The sequence below is a fragment of the Pezoporus flaviventris genome, unplaced genomic scaffold (genome assembly GCF_033815535.1).
Source record: "Pezoporus flaviventris isolate CSIRO_AGI_PZ_B2104156 unplaced genomic scaffold, CSIRO_AGI_Pfla_v1 ptg000037l, whole genome shotgun sequence".
NCBI classification, from domain to species: Eukaryota; Metazoa; Chordata; class Aves; order Psittaciformes; family Psittacidae; genus Pezoporus; species Pezoporus flaviventris.
Window position 1 is genome coordinate 16,852,514 of NW_026892585.1, and position 17,644 is coordinate 16,870,157.

The window sequence follows — 17,644 nt, forward strand, 5'->3', positions numbered from 1 at the left end:
CTTCAGAGAGTTTACCTAGCTGTCCAACTGGTTCTTTCTAGCTGACCCACCTTTAGCTAGGAACAGCACCTAAAAGCAGATGTGATACTTCAGATGGGACCTACTGATGCAAAGGAAGGGATTCACACACCTATATTTAAAAATGCGGTTAGGAGGTAAAAAATGTGCTTGGTCCAGCAGCACCTACAGATGGTTCCCATTGGAAACAAAATGTTTACCAACTGAAAAAACTAGAAAGAAATTCTTTTAACTTCTCCAAGCTTGAAGGAGCTCTGAAGAGAGAGAACTGCTCAGCAGCAGTGATTTCTTTGTTTTCAATTGCAGAATCCATACCATCACTAATAAATCATGACAGTGTGACAAATGACCAGTCTCAGCTGAGAGATCCTACCCGAAATCCCATTTGGTTGTGTTGCACCTACCAAGGTTTCCTTTGGAGCGGTTGGTTCAGTGCTGTCTCCAGGGGAAGTGTGCCACCTACTGAATCACCAGCTCTGCTTCCTGAAGCACCCTGGGGTTTCCTTGGAGGGCTCCCAAATGCATTTGGCCAAGACCAACGCTGTTTAGCTTATGGGAGCAGACCAGATCACAGCCTGAGGCTGTTATGGCTGCTAGCCATATTACTCATTGGGGATGTTTAGTCATGTATCTCTGTGAAGGGAGACCTTATTGCATTAAATGTCTCAAGTTAGTTCTGCATATATTGTTTGTAACTTGCTTTGTGACCCTGAGTGGAAAGAACTGCATATATATCAAATATTGAGACTCAATAGAGTGTATATAACACGTATGGACACTTTCAGGTAATTTTTATAATAACCTTTCATGTTATAGCTATGTGATTGAAAATATAACAAAAGAGTGGGAAGGCAGCCTCTTTCAAGGTCTGCTGATTCACTACTGAGTTATTCTGACTTCACTGTCGAAAGTCCAGCTTTGATGCTTAAATATTGGTAAATCCTCACCAACATGGTTGTTTAAATCTAATCGTAGTGAGTACTAGGATCAACACTATCTGGCTAATATTAAACAGAATACAGTTCCACTTGACTGCAATAAGTCCTTATTGATATTTTATTATTAATAAATTCACAAATGGTAGAATGCTCTGCATAACACACCTCATATTCTCACTCTAGTTGAAACACACCCCCTCCAGGAGGTAGCTTACAGCAGGATTGTTTAAGTCTTCTTATATATATTGGTTTCAAAAGTACAGATAAACCCCAAACCACCACAAACCGGTGTGCTTTCTACCTCTGTACAAATTACTAAACCTTCTTTTTTTTTTTGAAGGTATTAGTACATGCCTGGGATCTTGTTCTCTATAAATGGTCTCTGATCCTGGCATTAATACCCCTTATGATTTCGCTCTCTCTGCTTCATTGTACCCCTGCTTTGAGTATACACAGCAGGAATTGAAAATAAAAAAGCATTAAAGAACTGCTGGCACCTTGTGGTAAATGTTTGAAAAACATTTTTAGCAACAGTTTGGACTGTAAAACATAAAATCTGAATTTTCTCAGTCACTGAGACTATTCTGATGAAAAAAGGATCCTTATTATTTCATTCTATTTATATCCTCGCTATGACTCTTCAGTCCATTTCCTACCTGCTGCCTACAGTTTCACCTGGCACATACTAAAACCTTGTTTTTTTAAAGGAGTTTGTAAAGGTACAGTGGGCCTGGCTGTTTCCAAATGAGATAGTTTTGTTTGCAAGACTATTAAGTGAGAGGCAAAGACTACTGAGCAAGAACTGATTTGTACACAGGAAAGAAAGCTTAGCTCAGTGGAAATATGTTTAGGCAGGGAAAATAACTCAGATGGCCCCATGTGCTGGTTATGCTACTTATTAGTTCTATGTAGATAGGCAATATGAAGGACATGAGTTAAGTGGGATTTGAAAAGAAAGAAGAGCAGTGGTTTGGTGCACTAGTTGGGAGTTTTTCCTCAGGAAAAAGAAGAATGAGACTTCAAGGGTATTTTTATATGGTGGTTATTTTTATTGCAAGTGAAGAGATGGGGTGGAAGGGAGCAGAAGGACTAGGGAGGTCACAAATGTAGCCTGGAGTAGGCTGAGTAAGTGAGAACAGGAAGAATAAAATTGGTATCATAGACTAGGAGAGCCAACAGATTAGATCTAATGTATGTGTGAAGAAGACAAAACAGAAAGCTCTTATATGAAAACATTCTTGTGAATGACCTGAGCCTAGTTCCAGACGGTATATCAGTCTGCCTCTCGTCTGTGCTTCATTCTAAATTCACTAGCACTCTGCACTTTACAGACCTTTTTCTTATTCCCTATAAATTTCTTATGTAAGCCAGGTTAGATGAAATGAAAAATAGAGTTGTTTTTCTTAGGTGCATGATTTAAAACTTAGCAAGAAAACTTGTGGAAAACATAATTGGCCTAAACAAAACAAAACTTTGAAGGACTTCACCAAATCAAATGCAATTTTTATCAATGCCCTCTGAAGCATTTTTTTCAGTGGACTGTTTTCATGGCAAAGTTCAACTCTCAGTTCCCAGGGTTTCTGACTACAACTCTTTACAGTTTTCACTGTCCTTATAAAAAACAGACAAAATGGTTTAAGGAAATATTTTGTAAAATATTCATTATCTGGCAAAGACCAGGCCTGCAGTATTTCAGCCTAAAAAGGGAAAGTTTTGGAAGGTTTTGAAAGTATCTAAAAAAGGGAGATAGAATGAAAATGAAGATGCAACTGTAAACACAAGTTTTAATGTCATTCATCCTGCAATACGCTTTTAAGTCAGCATTATCTTTTTTACAGTCACATTTATTATATATACATAATGCTTTCTACACGATAATATCTGTTATCTACGTGTGTGTTTGAGAGATATATTCCCCTACATATGTGTATTACGAGCACAGCAGTAAGGCAGGTAAAATCACACCAGTCACATCCTAGAATTAATTCTGGTTTTGCTTTGTGTTTACCTCCTCAGCTCCCATTTGACTAAATCCCTGAAGCTGCTTTTGGGCACCTGCAGCTTCCATTTCTTTCAACAGTACTTGCAAAGATTTAATAGCTTTTTGTTTGAGCACTACGGAAGTGCTGATCAGCTAAGGAATCAGATGCAACTGAATAGAGATTTCATTACGTGGCCTCTAAAACATAGAGGAAAAAGAACTGTATAAGCGATCCTGGGTAAGAGTTAGATGATGATTGTGATGGCTGCCCATTCTTATGTCTCTTTAGGCTGGAGGCACAGACTAGCCAACATGGACAATCAAAGCAAAATTAAAACACAGCAAAGTGAACACATATTAACCAACCAATAAAAATAATAACATTCATGATAATCAAGCAACTGGACTGTAACTTGTGCTCTGAACCTTGCCAGATTTGGGGCTGCTGGCAGTCCACCAAGTATAGCACTTACAACAGACAAGGGCCCCTCATCTAAGAAAGCCCTGCTGCAGTCCCTAGAGAGCTTTGCCCTACGAACTAACAGCAAGAGCATCCCAGCTGGTCTGAACAGACAGCGTGGAAATACAGCATAAGATTGCTGTGAAGGGAGATTAAACTAAACTTGCGTTTTGTGTGAATTGAGATTAAATGAAAGGAGTCAGTTGTTATTTAGTAAAAACAGTTTCCTAGGTTACTTTGGAGTCATTTTTACTGTGTTGGTATGATGTAATCGGCTGGTTTAACATTTAGAGCTAGTAAAACATGTGCGTATAATTTTTTTTTTTTAAAGGATGTGCCTAATCACTTTCATTTTGCACTCACTTAGCTCAATATTAATAGTTTGCGTTGGCTGAGGATTTACAAACAAGCTTAGGAGTGTAACAGTCTAAATTTCTGCATCTGATGGCCTGAAAGTTAGAGGGAGTGAGGAGTTTTGTCGGACTCCTAGATCTTTCCTCCCACACATGCTGGCCACCAGATAAATCATGTGTATGAATTTACAGTGGAGTTGGTGCTGGATGTGAAGCAACACCCAGAAGTGAAGTTCTTGAAATAATTTCCTGTGAAAGCAACAGTAGACAGATTTGTAATCACGGATCACGGCATTAATCAGGTAAACAAACCATCCATTTTTTGCTGCGGCATTCCTGAAATCCCTTTTAGGAACACCGAAAGTTCTACATACCACCTAATAACGAGCGTAACCAGAGCAGAATGGCACACAGTGACACAGGGACTTCTCAGGTCCATGGGGCACAGATGTAAAATTTCTCTGATAAAAGTTTAAGAGTCAGGAGACATCTGAAATACTGCTTACATATTTCAGTAGTATCAGTACTACTTATCCCTATTGTAGTTAAAACATTTCTCTGCTTCAAAGCTTTCAAAAGGTTGCTCTGTCAGCCAAGAGAAATTTCAGGCAGGGCTGTGAATTAGTAAATAAGGGTAAACTTCGTCCTGCACTGTTATTCACGCTGACAAATTCCCACTCTGTAAAAGCTGCTGACAGCTACGGACTGCTCAACAACTGCAGCTAACTTGGGAGAATCTGCTCTAGGAAATAGGGCAGGTAGGTTTCATTCAGCATGCTTAAGTATGGGGGTTGCTGGAGGGGAAAGGACTGGGTGGTGTTGAAAAGGAAAGTCTCAGATTGGAGGAGGCTGCTTGTGGAGCTACACAATGTTCAGTACAGTCCTGATTTTGTTTAGTGTTTTCATTAATGACGGTAATGCAAGTATAATAAGTACTGCTGGTGACGCAGGGTTTGAAGACATTGGCAATTAAAAGAAGGACCTGGATATCATACAAAAAAAGAAAAGGAAAAAGCAACACACACAAAAAAAGCCCTGTATGAGTTTTGAGTACTGAAGTAATGGCAATGGAATGAAATTCAATATTAAAAAATGCAAGGCTATGCCTGGGGGGACTAATAAAAATTTCTAGAAGAAGAAGCTGGGAGCTCATCATCTGGAAACAGCTATGTAGGAGGAGGGCTCTGGGACAGTGGGAAGTGGTCATGGAGTAGCAGCAAGCTCCTGTGGTGGTGGTCTGCTCATTTCCTAGATACCAGCACTCTTAAATAATGATGCATCAGGAAGCTGGCTTTCTAGAGGCACTGGGAGGTATTAGACTGGTGTGGTGGACTGATCTGGAGTTAACTTTTACTACTGATGAAAACATGCTAGGGAAGATGGGGGAGGTTCCTTGGTAAGGGTCTTGAAAGAAAGTGACTTCAGGAAGAAAGACTTAACTGATAAAGGGATACTAGAGAAAATTAGCATGTTCAACACAAAGGGCTGGGAAAAAGGTCTTTGCATCAGGAGTCTGGACAGATATGAAAGAGCTAAAATTGCATTGGTAAAAGCCAGAGAAAATGATGTTGCAACTATTGACGTGCAGGGTGGTGAGACATATGTTCCAGTTATGAAGCAATTACAAGAATATATAAGCCCTGAAGTGGTTTCAAGCTCAATTCAGATTGGCATCTCCATGCAGAATAATTAACACGCAAAAGCTTGAACATGAGGGATGAAAACAGTAGAAAATTTCTAAATCCTAAGAAATGAAATTTGTGCTATTTGGAAGGAGAAAAAAAAGTGAAAGAGAGACAAGAGAGAAACAGTAAAGGCTTGGGGTTTGGAAAGTTAAAAACTAAAGGGACGCATCCAAGTTAACTGGGAAAACTGATCTCGTCACTGTTTCTTCTATATCAAAACTATTCAGCCATATTCACAGAGGTGTCTGATTACGATAGAGGCAATCTTGGGCTCTGAGTGGACTCTGCAGGTTCTCAGATGAGTTAATCATCAATGTTTTCATTTGTTTATCCTGTTTCTACAGGATGGGTTTTTTAAATTTTTTTTTAAATTATTTTTTGGACAGCCTAAAAATCTAGTTTGTTGGGATTTTTAAAATTGAGCTGATTCTGGTTCATTTTTCAACAGGGTGCAATTTTTCTAATACAGAATTTACAGAAGTGCCTCATTGGCATAGGCTGCAGTTACTAAGGACAAGCACAACCATTTGATTTCTGTACAGTGGCAGGGACAGGCTAGTGTTAGAAGGCATGCAAGCAGATGACTGCTCCATGTGTAAATCCAGGCACAGTTTGTGTGGAATACATGCTTAACCACTGAGTGTTGCAGTGTACACTCATGTTTTGTAGCTAGGATTTTTTATTCTGGAGTTTATTTTGGATTTTTCTGCAAGAGTAGGAAAGCTGTATGTTTTGATTCATAGAAACTGGTGTTAAAAGCAAAACAGCATCCTGAACAACAGAGTGTGAAAGGGAAGTTAGAAATAATTTCTCTTTCATTTATAATTACAGTAAAACTGGTGGTGTAACTCTGACACTGATATCAGTAAAATGCAGATGTTTTCCTTTCAGAGTCCAGAAAGGATCTGTTTGAGTGTCTGTGAGAGATCTGTTTGGTTTTAATATGTTTAGAAGTAACAGACAGCCATACTTTTCCTGTAGAAAAGCAGTGGTGAGCTAAACATAGTATGTAAATATCCACAAAAAAGTGGATAGAGATGGACCTCACTTGATTTCAGAAAGGATCTCTCAGATAATGAATCTGTGACTGGTGAAATTATGAGGAAACTGAAGTAGGATTTCCTGTTTAACTGCAATTTAAAAAAAAAAAAGTGGGAAAAAGAATAGTTTTTCCCCTTTAAAATAAACATCAAAATGTCTAACCATGCAATGGCTTTATGTTATCAAAATAGAGCTTTAATTCTTATGGCTGTTGTTACATTGGAAACTTTACATTTCAGAGAGAGTCACTGCAAACAGGGAATTGCAGGCTGGTCCTTAGTTGTGGCTGCATCTGTCTCTGTGCTGCAGACTTCTTTGGTTTTTAAGAAATATTGGAAAAGTCCTCTGTACTAAATGAGGCTGGAGTTTAGGTGTTATGATGCTGGATGTAAATTAAATTCAGATCATCCCTGAGGATGAGCCTGGATGAGCAGAATTACTTGGCTCCGTAACTCATGGAACTGTAAAGCTTAAGTCAGTTTGTCCAGCAAGAGTCCAGCAAACATTTCTTAGTGGTCAGTTATAGCTGTTTGTTTCCATGAAGGAAATATTGTACTGTCAGCTGGATTACTAGCAAAAAGAGGATCTTGAAAACCAAGTTACCTTGTGTTCATTTTTATCAGGTAGCAGTGTATATCCATGATTCTGTAATGGGGGTTATCTGAGTCCCAGCACTTTCCTATTCCAATTGGAACAGAGTTCCAAATCTTTGCCTATTTTTTCTTTTTTTTTTAAGTTTCATTAGAATATTAATTATTGTTATCATGGTAAAAAATAAAGATGAGGGCTAACAAAAATGCACGAAGAAGACAATTTAGGAGAACACTAAAATTTGCTTTAGTTGTAATCTGCACTATCATTCAGTGCTCGCCATACTATGCTTCACAGCACATATTTAATTACAGTATATGAATTTGCTCTTTTAGTTGAGCTTTTGCAATTTCAGCTTACTTTTCTGCCTGTTGGAAGCACAATGGGGAAAGAACATCAGAACCAGGTCCTTTTTTCCGTTCCAAAAGCTGAGATGTGGCTATATATGATACAAGTTTTAAACTGGGTCCAAGATAAAGCCTTTGAAGTTTCACACTAAAGATTAAGATATCTGAGATCTGAGGTCAAAATATTTCAGGTACATGGATGGCAACCTTCTTCAAGCAACTCTAAAAATAGCAGTGGCTTCACTTTCAATGAGAACATTCTAATTATCCACTAGAAGAGTAATTAAGAGTCACACTGGGGAAGGGAACCTCCTGTTCATTATGCATGAACATATAAAGATTACACAGCATATTTAAAAAAAATTGTTTACTTCTGTCCTTAGGAAGCATCTACCCTGTGCACTCCTGTGCTGTTTGCTGGCCAGCTGCCCCTCTCCCGTGTCAAGGGTTGATTGCATTGCATGACTTTTTACGGCTGGCCTGCAAGGTGCTTTAGGGTCTTTCAGAGTGAAAAGTTCTACCAAAAAGTAAAGTATTATTTGTTATTTTGCATAAATTGCTATGTTATTTGTCTTCGGTATTTGTGGTTTGCAGCTGTAATAAAATAGCTGGCTACTTGGACTGTATGACTCAGTATGTAATTGGATACAGAGATCTTAACTTCCAGGTCATCCTCCCATCACCAGCCCACGGCTATTTGGCGAGTATATAATAAGTAGGCTATTCCTAGTAGCTGAGTGCCCCAGCACAAAATCCATCAATCCCAAGTGGCATTAATGTGCTTAGAACCATCACCGGGGAAGGGTTTCTTACCTTGAGATTGTTCTTGAGGATTTGGGTTAAGATTTGTTGCTAAAATGTTGCATGTAAGTCTACTGGCCATCATGCACATTGCGCATCTCCATCTCCAGAGCTGCTGGATCCAAACTTCTCTTGGTTCTTCTTCCTTAAATATTTTCAGTAGGGCATTTCTAACTTAGTGGCACATTTGTGCATGTGTGTGTACATAGGGGTACATCTAGCTCATAGGATCCATTTAGAAAAACTAGCTCTGCCTCTGAAAGAACTCAATGCTGAGCACTTTGATCTAAGTCTGTTTAAAGGAGAACAGCTTTTTCCTGACTTGGGAACATGTGTCCCATTATCTTATGAACAACTTGAAATATCCTCTCTTAACACTGCTTTAGTTCTGCTGAAATTGGTGAACCTATACATTCTTGTGTCCTTGCTAGTGACAGCTAGCCCACTCAGACCTCACAGCCTCTCTGTGCAGACACTTGTGCTGACAGTCCCTCTGTCTATGGGACACCCAAGTTGAACTGAACACTGAATACCACCACATGGGTTTGCAGTGGTCTGTAACTGAAAAGGTTCGCTGGAAGCAATTTGCAAAGAAATCCTTAGGAAACCACCTGGATGGTTATTTTAAATTAAAAAAAGGAAGAGATGCCACTTTAAAAAAATAATTTTTAATACTAGGTTTAAGGTTCCATACATGTGATAGTCATTAAAGCTTATTTAACCCTGAAATTATCTGGCCTCTTTAATTCCACAGGGATTGTAAGGCTCTTGGGTTAGAAATGAAAAATAATGTCAGAATGAAAATGAGACTTTCCTGAGTGTAGGACCATTATTACAGAACATTTTCTTAATCAAGCCTCTTTAAGAGCCAAGTAATGGAGAAAAAAATAATCAGGCTATATTGCTTTCATCCATGGGGTCTTTGCTGATGCTTTGGGGCACTGATTGAAATAAGCACACGTCAGTTCCAAAGGCTGGCTGTGACACACTCACCTAAAATGCATGTAGAACTGATGATTTGTCCATTCTCAACCTCAACTCTAGTACACCCAGTTCCTTGTTACAATATGCTTTTGAGATAAATCCCAGTGAGCTCTGACATTTGGGCTCTCGAAATTCAGAACTTTCTGGTTGTTCAGACTGGAAACATTCAGCAGAAGCAGTGATTTTTGTCAAGCTTCTTTTACACCAAACATCTGTGGTGTGCCCCACCACCCTTTCCCCAAGGATGAAACATGCTGCAGGGAGGGTGTTGCAAGCATTCCTGAACTAGACAGCTAAGCTAGAGTCATAACTGTGCTGGCCAGGGCGCTAGTTTGAAGAAGGATCCCATTAGAATTAAAACATCCCACAACTCACATCACAACAACCCTATTCTTGAGCGTGGCTGAACATGGAAATTTAAGGATGGGGGTGGAGTGGGGGAGAAAGAAAAGATAGACAAGTAAACAGATAAAGAGGGAGCTCTTGCATGCAAGTGGAATTTCCTCTGAGCACAGGACATTCTTTATCATTAGCTGGCCTGTCACAGGAAGGAAAATGGGAAAACAGTGTTTCCTGTTAGGGGGAAGAAAAAAAATCAATAGGCCTTGGAAATACCTGCCTGGAAAGAACTTTTTTGTGTTCCTACCAGCAATCACAAATAAGTTTTTAACTCCTTTGGAGCATGAGTTCTGTTTTAAAGCAATCTGGTTCTTGAAGTGGGACTTCAGTGTGATCACGTAATTTAGAAATGATCGACCATTAAGGCTGCTTGGATCTTTCTTTTTTTTTTTGTTTCAGAAAATACTCTAACTCCTGGAATTATCTTCTGAAAGACAAAGGCTGTTTTCAAGGCAGTTAAATTCTTCTGACTTTGTGTCTATGAAGCTAGTAATAATTAAAAGGGCCATTTGTCATACAAACACAGTCACTCCTGTAGTACTTTGATTAAGATGCTCACAGATGGACAATGGGTCTCCTCTTGCTTCTGAAAAACCAAGGGGTTTTACTGAAAGAACACTGTTACCAAGCAAGGCCTTGAAGCCCCAGGAAGATAATAAAATACCCTGTAGCTCCTGCATTATCTTTTTGGTTGCATTTTGCTCTGAATACAGCGGGTTGGTGCAAGTGTGGTTCTTTCAGAAGGCTGAAAAAAGTCTGGTTCACTGACAAAGACTGCAGGAATGGATGTAAATGCATAAGCAGACCCAGTGTAACCTGGGTTCCCTAGGGTAATAGATCTGGTCTTTGGTAGTAGCTTCTTTACCTCCAAAGGTGGGCCTGGGGATTTAAGTTTGTGCTTTGATTGCAGCCACATTCCCCATCAGTTTGAAGCTGTTCTGAGCTAGGGATCTGTCCTGGGACCATGACAGAGTATATAGCAAAGCCAGTGGCATAACTGGATGAGCAGAAGCTATGTAATCCAGCAGTGTAAATGAAAGAGGACAAAATAAGGAGGGAGGGAAGATGACCTCTTAGACATGCATAGAAAAAGGGGTTGGAAGTCACTTTTTTTTAAATGGAAAGGGAGAAGTGGGCTGAGCTTAAAATGAAACCATCATCAAGGCTGGAATTAAAAGAAAGCTTTAGGCATGATCTAACTTTTATTTTATTACATGACAGAAGACAAAAAATCAATAGCTGGTAATTCAGACATAAATGAGTTATACAGGCCATTGACACAATGGACCAAACTTTGTAACAACCACATCTGATGCTGTCAAGCCACAGGCTTCAGTGGCGCCAGTAATAATTATGGCTGATCACCTCTAATTCAGAGCTGCCTTGCTTGATAAAGGTGTCACTCTGAGTGGCTGCAGCATCAATATCAATTGAGGATGTCATCCAGCAGGTCAGTCTGCTGTAGAGAACTGTGTTGTTTAATTGAATAGGATAAACCCTTGGTTTTCCCCTCCTCTCATTCTGTCTTTAAAAGTCATATATACCTTAAAACCAATTTGAACTCATGACTGAAACAACTTGAATTTAAGTGTAAACCGTGACTCTGGTTTGCTCTCACATAAGTATGACTGAAGCTAATGGTGTTGATCCATAGAAATATATTCCAAAGGTAATTTATAACCATAAGAATATCCTCAGGAGGAGACTTTGGTACTCAGCAATAATCACTATTGCATTGCTGCTTTGATCAATTAATAAATCCACACCAAAAAAAACCCAACCTGTTTGTTAAAATGCTGCTAGGCAATAGAAATTGTTTTTTCATAAACTCACATCATTATAAGGAGGCAAAGAAAATAAAACACATTTGCTTTGATGTTTTCCTATTGTTCTCTGAATTTTGGGGGATAGGTGTGTCCATAGACTGTCAGGAAACTGAATTTCACACAGAGCCAGAGGGTGAAGAGACCTTGTAAAATAGTTCTTGATCTATGAGGAAAGGAGTCACTTTTAAATACCCCTCCAGAGTTTCAGGTGCCATCAATGCTTACATCTCTGCAGTTTGGCATTGAAGCTGTAAGTCTTTGTATTGCTGAGGGATGGTATGTCTGCTTAAACATCTTCATGTATTATTATTGCTCAGGACTTGCATTCTTTTGTGAAGCAACTGTTTTGTACTGTATTGACTATAATTAATTGTGAGTGATGAACAGTGAAAAAATCCTTTGTGGGGAGGACACAGGAGGTATTTCAGCCACTGTCACTGTAGCATTTAACATCAGGAGGAATTAGAAACTGCAGTATGATGGAGCAGAGCACTTTGCACCACAATAGCTTATGCTTGTGCACATGCAAAATTATTATAAGTTTCAATTAGAAACATTCTCTATCTTTAAAAAAAATCATGACTGTCACAACTGGGAGATAGACACCAGAAGGGCACTGTTTTAAACACAGGGTAGGCAATAGCAGCAGCAGTGCAGTGAGTTAGTTTGTAAACTTGTAGTGCTTTATGGCTTGGGACTTTTCTTGTACATTTTAAGTAGCAGAGAAAGAAAGTGCCTTGCACCTGTGCATTTGCAAGTGTATCAAGAAACAGCCCTGTAGTTATCCTTCAAATACGCGGGGCTCGATTTCAGCCCCGCATGGCTAAGGCAGAGAAATCCCGGTCTAACATATAACCTGCAAAAGCAGCGCTATTCATTCTGCCCAGACCCACGCCAACACACTGCATCCGTTTCACAGCTTCTCAGCTGCCTTCCTTGTCTCCGGCTCGATGCCCTCCTTTTCCAGTTGCCGGATCTTCCTAAAGCCGGGACCATGTGGGCGTTCCGGATCGAGCGCGTTTGTATGCAGTATCTTCTGATCAGCCCCAGTCAATCATGTCAGTCGGGTCCCTGGGTTTTCCTGTGATCCGCAGGCAGCTGCGCAGGCCGTTCAGAGGCGGCACTGTTTCTTTCTCTGTTTACTCGTTTCCAATGGCAATTGCACCACCGAGTCTCAGTACGTCTGGAACTTGGCCTGGGGCTGTTTTGGTTACATTGAAGTTTTTGCTTCAGCTCTGCCAGATTTAAATGGTGACTTCACCAGCACTGAGCTAAAAAGGAGAAAAGGGGAGGAGGGAGGTAGTGTAGGGAGCGGGAGCGAGCGAGGGAGAGGGCCAGAGCATTACATCATCATTTGGACAGGAATCAAATGGGAAGGATATGACTCACTCGGGCTAGTTAAGCTTTGGCTCAAGTTCTACATACACTCATTCCAGGGCTCTCATGTTCTGCACCTCAGCAGGGAATTCAGGCTCAGTGATGTCCATGAGGTTTGTTTTTAATTTTCTTTTCCTTTTCTGATTTCTATATACTTTTCTCTGCCCCTTGCCTTCCTCTTCCTCCTCCCCTCCCTAGTCTCCCTTTCCCACTCTCTTTTCCACTTCGAAAGAGTTTGTTTTCTGGTGCGTGTAACCTCGCCTCTTAGCAGCAGAAGCTGTTTTCTCGATCAAACCAAACCCAAAAAAAAGGAGCACAGCAAACTTGAGAAAAGTTTGGTAGTTTGTTGTGTTTTGGTTCTTTAACCCGCCCCCCCCCCCCCATCATGGTGGTGCTCCTAATCGGAGGAGACAAGGAGAGAGTTAAAATGCAGGAACCAATCACTTGGACGGTGATGTAATGCTGGAACTGCAGGGTTGTTAAGTAATGTGAGAGGAAGGGGGTCAGGGTTGCAAAGCATTTACCTGCTGTCAAGGGGCTTTAAGTTTATTATCAATTGCAGTGACTGTAACTGGCTTCAGACTGCACTCTCTAATTATTCACAGACACCCCTTTTTTATCTTTTATTATTAAAAGTAAAACTATATTATGATATTTTAAAAAATGTGATATTATCACAGCTGCAAATTATTTTCCACTAGGGTTTTTTGATATTTTTTAAATGGCTTGAAACTGGGTGTCTCTTTCACAAAAAGCCTGGTGAGAGCAAAAAGAAAAGAGAAAGGCAAAAACGGGTGGTTCTTCAGATGTAGCTGGCGAATTTGAAACGGTACGAAGAGAGCAGTTCAGCCTCTGCCTAGGAGAGTGTAAAAGCTCCTACTGTTGGAAATCCGCTGTAGAAAATAAAGCATTTAAGGGAGGCAGTTCATAAAACTCAGCCTGAGGATCCTCAGTGTTTCGTGGCTAACACTTGTCAGCAGCATTCTGATCCTTAGCTTGCCCCAGGCTCATTGCTTGTTCAATGGGCTGCTCTCTCGCTGTTGGTGGGACTGCTGAAGTCCCGACCTTGCATGGCAGATCCCCTCTTGTCATGGTTCTGCTCCTGAGATCTACCTGGGAATAGTCACATAGTAGGAAAGTAATATCGTTTGCGGGACGCAGCACTGTGATTTTCTTATGTCTGTTTGTCTTCTCACAGACCTTTTAGCCTTTTTTCCATGTAGCTAACAGCCTCTAGGTCTGGGTGGGAGGGAGAAAAGGTACCTCTTCCCCAAGTTCACCGTGAGTACATTACCCTTAGGGTGGGCCACGCAGAGTTTAATACTGCCTAAGCCCCTGCTTGGGCATTCCTTGTGTTTAGATGTGGGATGAATGTGAGATACCAGGTGTGTGTTGGTGTCCTCAGGATACCCGTTCTGCTTGGAGGAGCTCTGCATAAGGTTTCTCTGTCAACAGCTGTCTGTTCTTAAGATGCTGCTCTCAGAACTGCCCCTGTCGGAGAATTTCTGTCCTGGAGGGAAGCACTATATTGATGTCCACTGGATCAGCAGTGGATCACAGCTTTGCGTGGCTGAGTAAATACAGCTTTAAACGCACGCTTAAGGATTTGGTGATATATTTCTTTGTATTTTACAACCTGTACTGGGGCCTGACTGAGCAAAAGACCAGACCGTGTTATTCTGTTGTGATGGCAAAACCTTCATACCTCTGTCCAAACAAGATGAGAGCCCTTGACCAGCTCCTGCTTCCCTTCCCTGCACTAGCCCTCTGCCAAACCATCTTGTGTCTAGCTGTTATATCCCCACGCTTCACTCACAGGTTTTTCCTATATGCCCTGATTTCCAGGCTCCTCAGTCAACTGCTCAAGCGCAAACAACTGCTCATGTGCCAAACTTTTATCATTTGAGAGCCTAACATAAGGCCGCACCCGGATCTGGCCCACATTGCCGTGCAGATATACCATATGGATTAGATTGCGCAGTGCTCTGTTGAGGATGTGTGGGTTGTGGAGGGAGCTGTGCTGCTGCAGGAGTTCCCATAGGATTTCTGACTCATGTTTTCTCCTAGAAATGTTGGGAAGTGCAGTTCCACGGACCGTCAGAGTAAAGCAGAGTAGGTTCTTCCCTTTGCCTGCCTGCTTCAGATACTGGAATGGACTTGTCTTTGCTCTTTCCCTTCCTGCCTTTTCTGCATGGAGACTTTATGCGGGAAAAGTCCATCAGCGTTGTCCTAGTATAGTGTCTAGCCATATTGGCAAGATACTGGGCAGAGGATGACAGATTGTCACGCTCCATCTTTGCCTATGCAGAAATGCATCGTTGCTATTTCTCTTACAAAAATGTCTATCGAATAGGTTGTGCAGCATGGTCCGGAAATCTTGGGGCATTGTGTTGCATTCCATGGGGGATCGGAGTCTTACTTGTCTAGTACTAGCTATTAACATTTCACCTGGGTGCAAGGACAGCAAAGAATATCTTGGTGCTTTAGTCAGTGTGAACAGACTGATGACCCTGCCTTGTGCTTACAGCTTTCAAAGAGCAAGTTCATCTCTCCACCCTGGTGGTTCATACCTGTTAAAATTAGGTAGAAAGTATAAAAATGGAAATCCTTCTTCCCTTCCAGAAGTGCATTTCAGCTCTAACTTCTGCTTCTTAAGTGATTTCAACACAGCATCACAGAAAAGACGGTTTTAAAAGCTTCTCTCAAAATGTTGCAATTTTAAGTTCCATATGCCTACACATGTGTGTATGTGTGTATATATTTGTATAGACATTTCCTATTGAAGCAACAAAGCATATAAATAAGGAGGTATAAGTATCCTGAGGAGAGCCAGGCAGCTTTGGTTGTGCTTGACAGGTGCTTTTGAAATGCGCATTCATCTTGGACAACAAAAAAAGGAAAGTAGCTCCCATTTTGGATTCCTCCGGTGCTAGCTGCCCATCTTCTGCTACTTTGGAGCCAGTGTACAGGTATGCCGGTTTTCTTGCATCTCCGTGGTCAGTGGCCAACAACTCTGACAGCAGGTTGCAGTGCATTTGAAAGTGGCCCTTCTGGCAAAAGGATTTTCTCATTGAGGGATGATATCTTTAGGCCTAATTTTTAAATGACAGCCAAAAGAAATGCTAACAGCACTCTGAAAATGAGCATCAGCAGATATATTCAGAAGCACATGTAACCTGTCAGACAAACCAGAGGCCAAACACACCCGAGCTGGGAAGTGATGTTTGCACTAGAGAGCCGACTGCTTACAGTCTGCTTGTGAAGAAAGGCAATCTGCTCTCAAAGCCTGGCTGGAAGAGTACCAGTAAATTTTCCCCACCAAGATCCCAAGTAACATTTCCGCCTGCATTGTTGAATGTGTGCATTGGCAGGATATCTGCTTTTTAAACTGTGTGATTTAAGCCATAATTTGGTGCTCCTTAGCTGGTCTCTGCATGCACCAAAGAATTGGCTCTGCAGTTGCAAAGCAAGAGGTGAAAATCAGACAGTTTAGTTTTACTTCAGTGAATGTGATACCCTACCCCTAGTTCTACAATGAGATTATTTCCCTTAGACATTCATTTTGGAAGACTTGTCTAATATTTGTGAAGCCAAATGAAGTTTTTGGAGTTGGTATGGTGAGTGCTGGGGTCAGAGTAGGCCATGTGTTGGGCAGAGGTGGTGACAGGGCAGCCTTCACATCACATTTTGGACATGAGGAAGCACAAAGACCAGGTTGTGCTTGGGTGAGCTGCTTGGGTGAGGGTGTCCTGTGCTTGGGTGAGGGTGCTGGGGCAGGAGCGGGCCTCTTCTGCTCTTCCCCATCTCTCTCTGCTCGCCTTCCCACCCTTCTTTTGTTCGTCCTGCACATGCCTGGGCCGCGTTCTGCCCAAACCGTTGAGATCAGCTTTGCCGAAAATTACACTTCAGATCAAAATGTGAGTTAGGTTCCTCCAGTGTGAAGTGACTGCTGGGTCTTTCTCTGCAGCTATAGATAAACCAGATATGAAGGTAATTACATCTCATTCCTATCTGACTCTCTTATTTGCCATAATCTCTTTTAATCCCTTTGATACTCATCATAATAATGTTAATCTTAATGAACTCATTTGGTATTAATGCGGATGTGATTTGTAAGTTCAGAGCAGGCTTGCCATCCTTGTTTAGTGTTCATTAATATCCACTTAACTGTGTTTATGCTCTCTTTCTCCTGCACATGGACTTGCATATCTCTATCTTCCACCTAGCTGATGTGGCAATTCCCATGGTGGAACTCTCCACACTCAGGTTTGTATTTTCTTTCTATTCCTCTTTCTACTTGTATGATCCCAGAGAAAAGATCTGATTTGAAACACTGCATCTGTCTGCTAGGAGCTTTCTGTACCCCATCGCTTACTCATTTCTTCCACTTTGAACATCAGAATTGAAGGAACCCTTGTCCTCTTGATTTTCATTCATGTGGCATTCCTTTCTAGATCACTTTGGAGATGCTACTTACTATAGCCCTCATTTTATTGTCTCAGAGGGTGAATGAGTAGGAGACACAACCCCTAATCTTGGCAGAGACAAATGATTTGTTGCTTGCTCGTGTACCCTTCCCGAGTGCTCTGTTTATGGGTGGGGTACTTTGCCCAAACAGTTTCCGACATGACCAGCCAGTTCTAGTGAGGGAGGACTACGTCTGGATGTTGAACCTGATCCAAACCTTATTGCAGTGAATAGGAGTGCTGCCTTGATGGATTCTGGATAAAATCCATAAAACTTTTCATTCCTTTGAGGACCTACGTATTTTTCAACATCTCTAGCTTTGGGATGTGCCCTCCTGAAAAACTACTTGTTCAGCCACAGTGATCGCAGAGACTGA

The 17,644-nt window shown here is 41.1% G+C and overlaps 1 protein-coding gene across 3 annotated transcripts in view; it reads left to right on the forward strand.

Annotated features, from left to right (window-relative positions):
* CREB5 (cAMP responsive element binding protein 5) overlaps positions 1–17,644 on the forward strand; it is a 254,291-nt gene that overhangs the window by 141,151 nt on the left and 95,496 nt on the right. Inside the window, exon 1 of one of the 3 annotated variants that reach the window (XM_061464840.1) lies at positions 12,757–12,914. The exons of the other annotated variants lie outside the window; for them this stretch is intronic. Within the exon in view, the coding sequence (XP_061320824.1) occupies positions 12,868–12,914 (47 nt within the window). The 5' untranslated portion in view covers positions 12,757–12,867. Of the gene's footprint in view, positions 1–12,756; positions 12,915–17,644 lie in introns of those variants that run through there. 3 annotated transcript variants of the gene reach the window in all.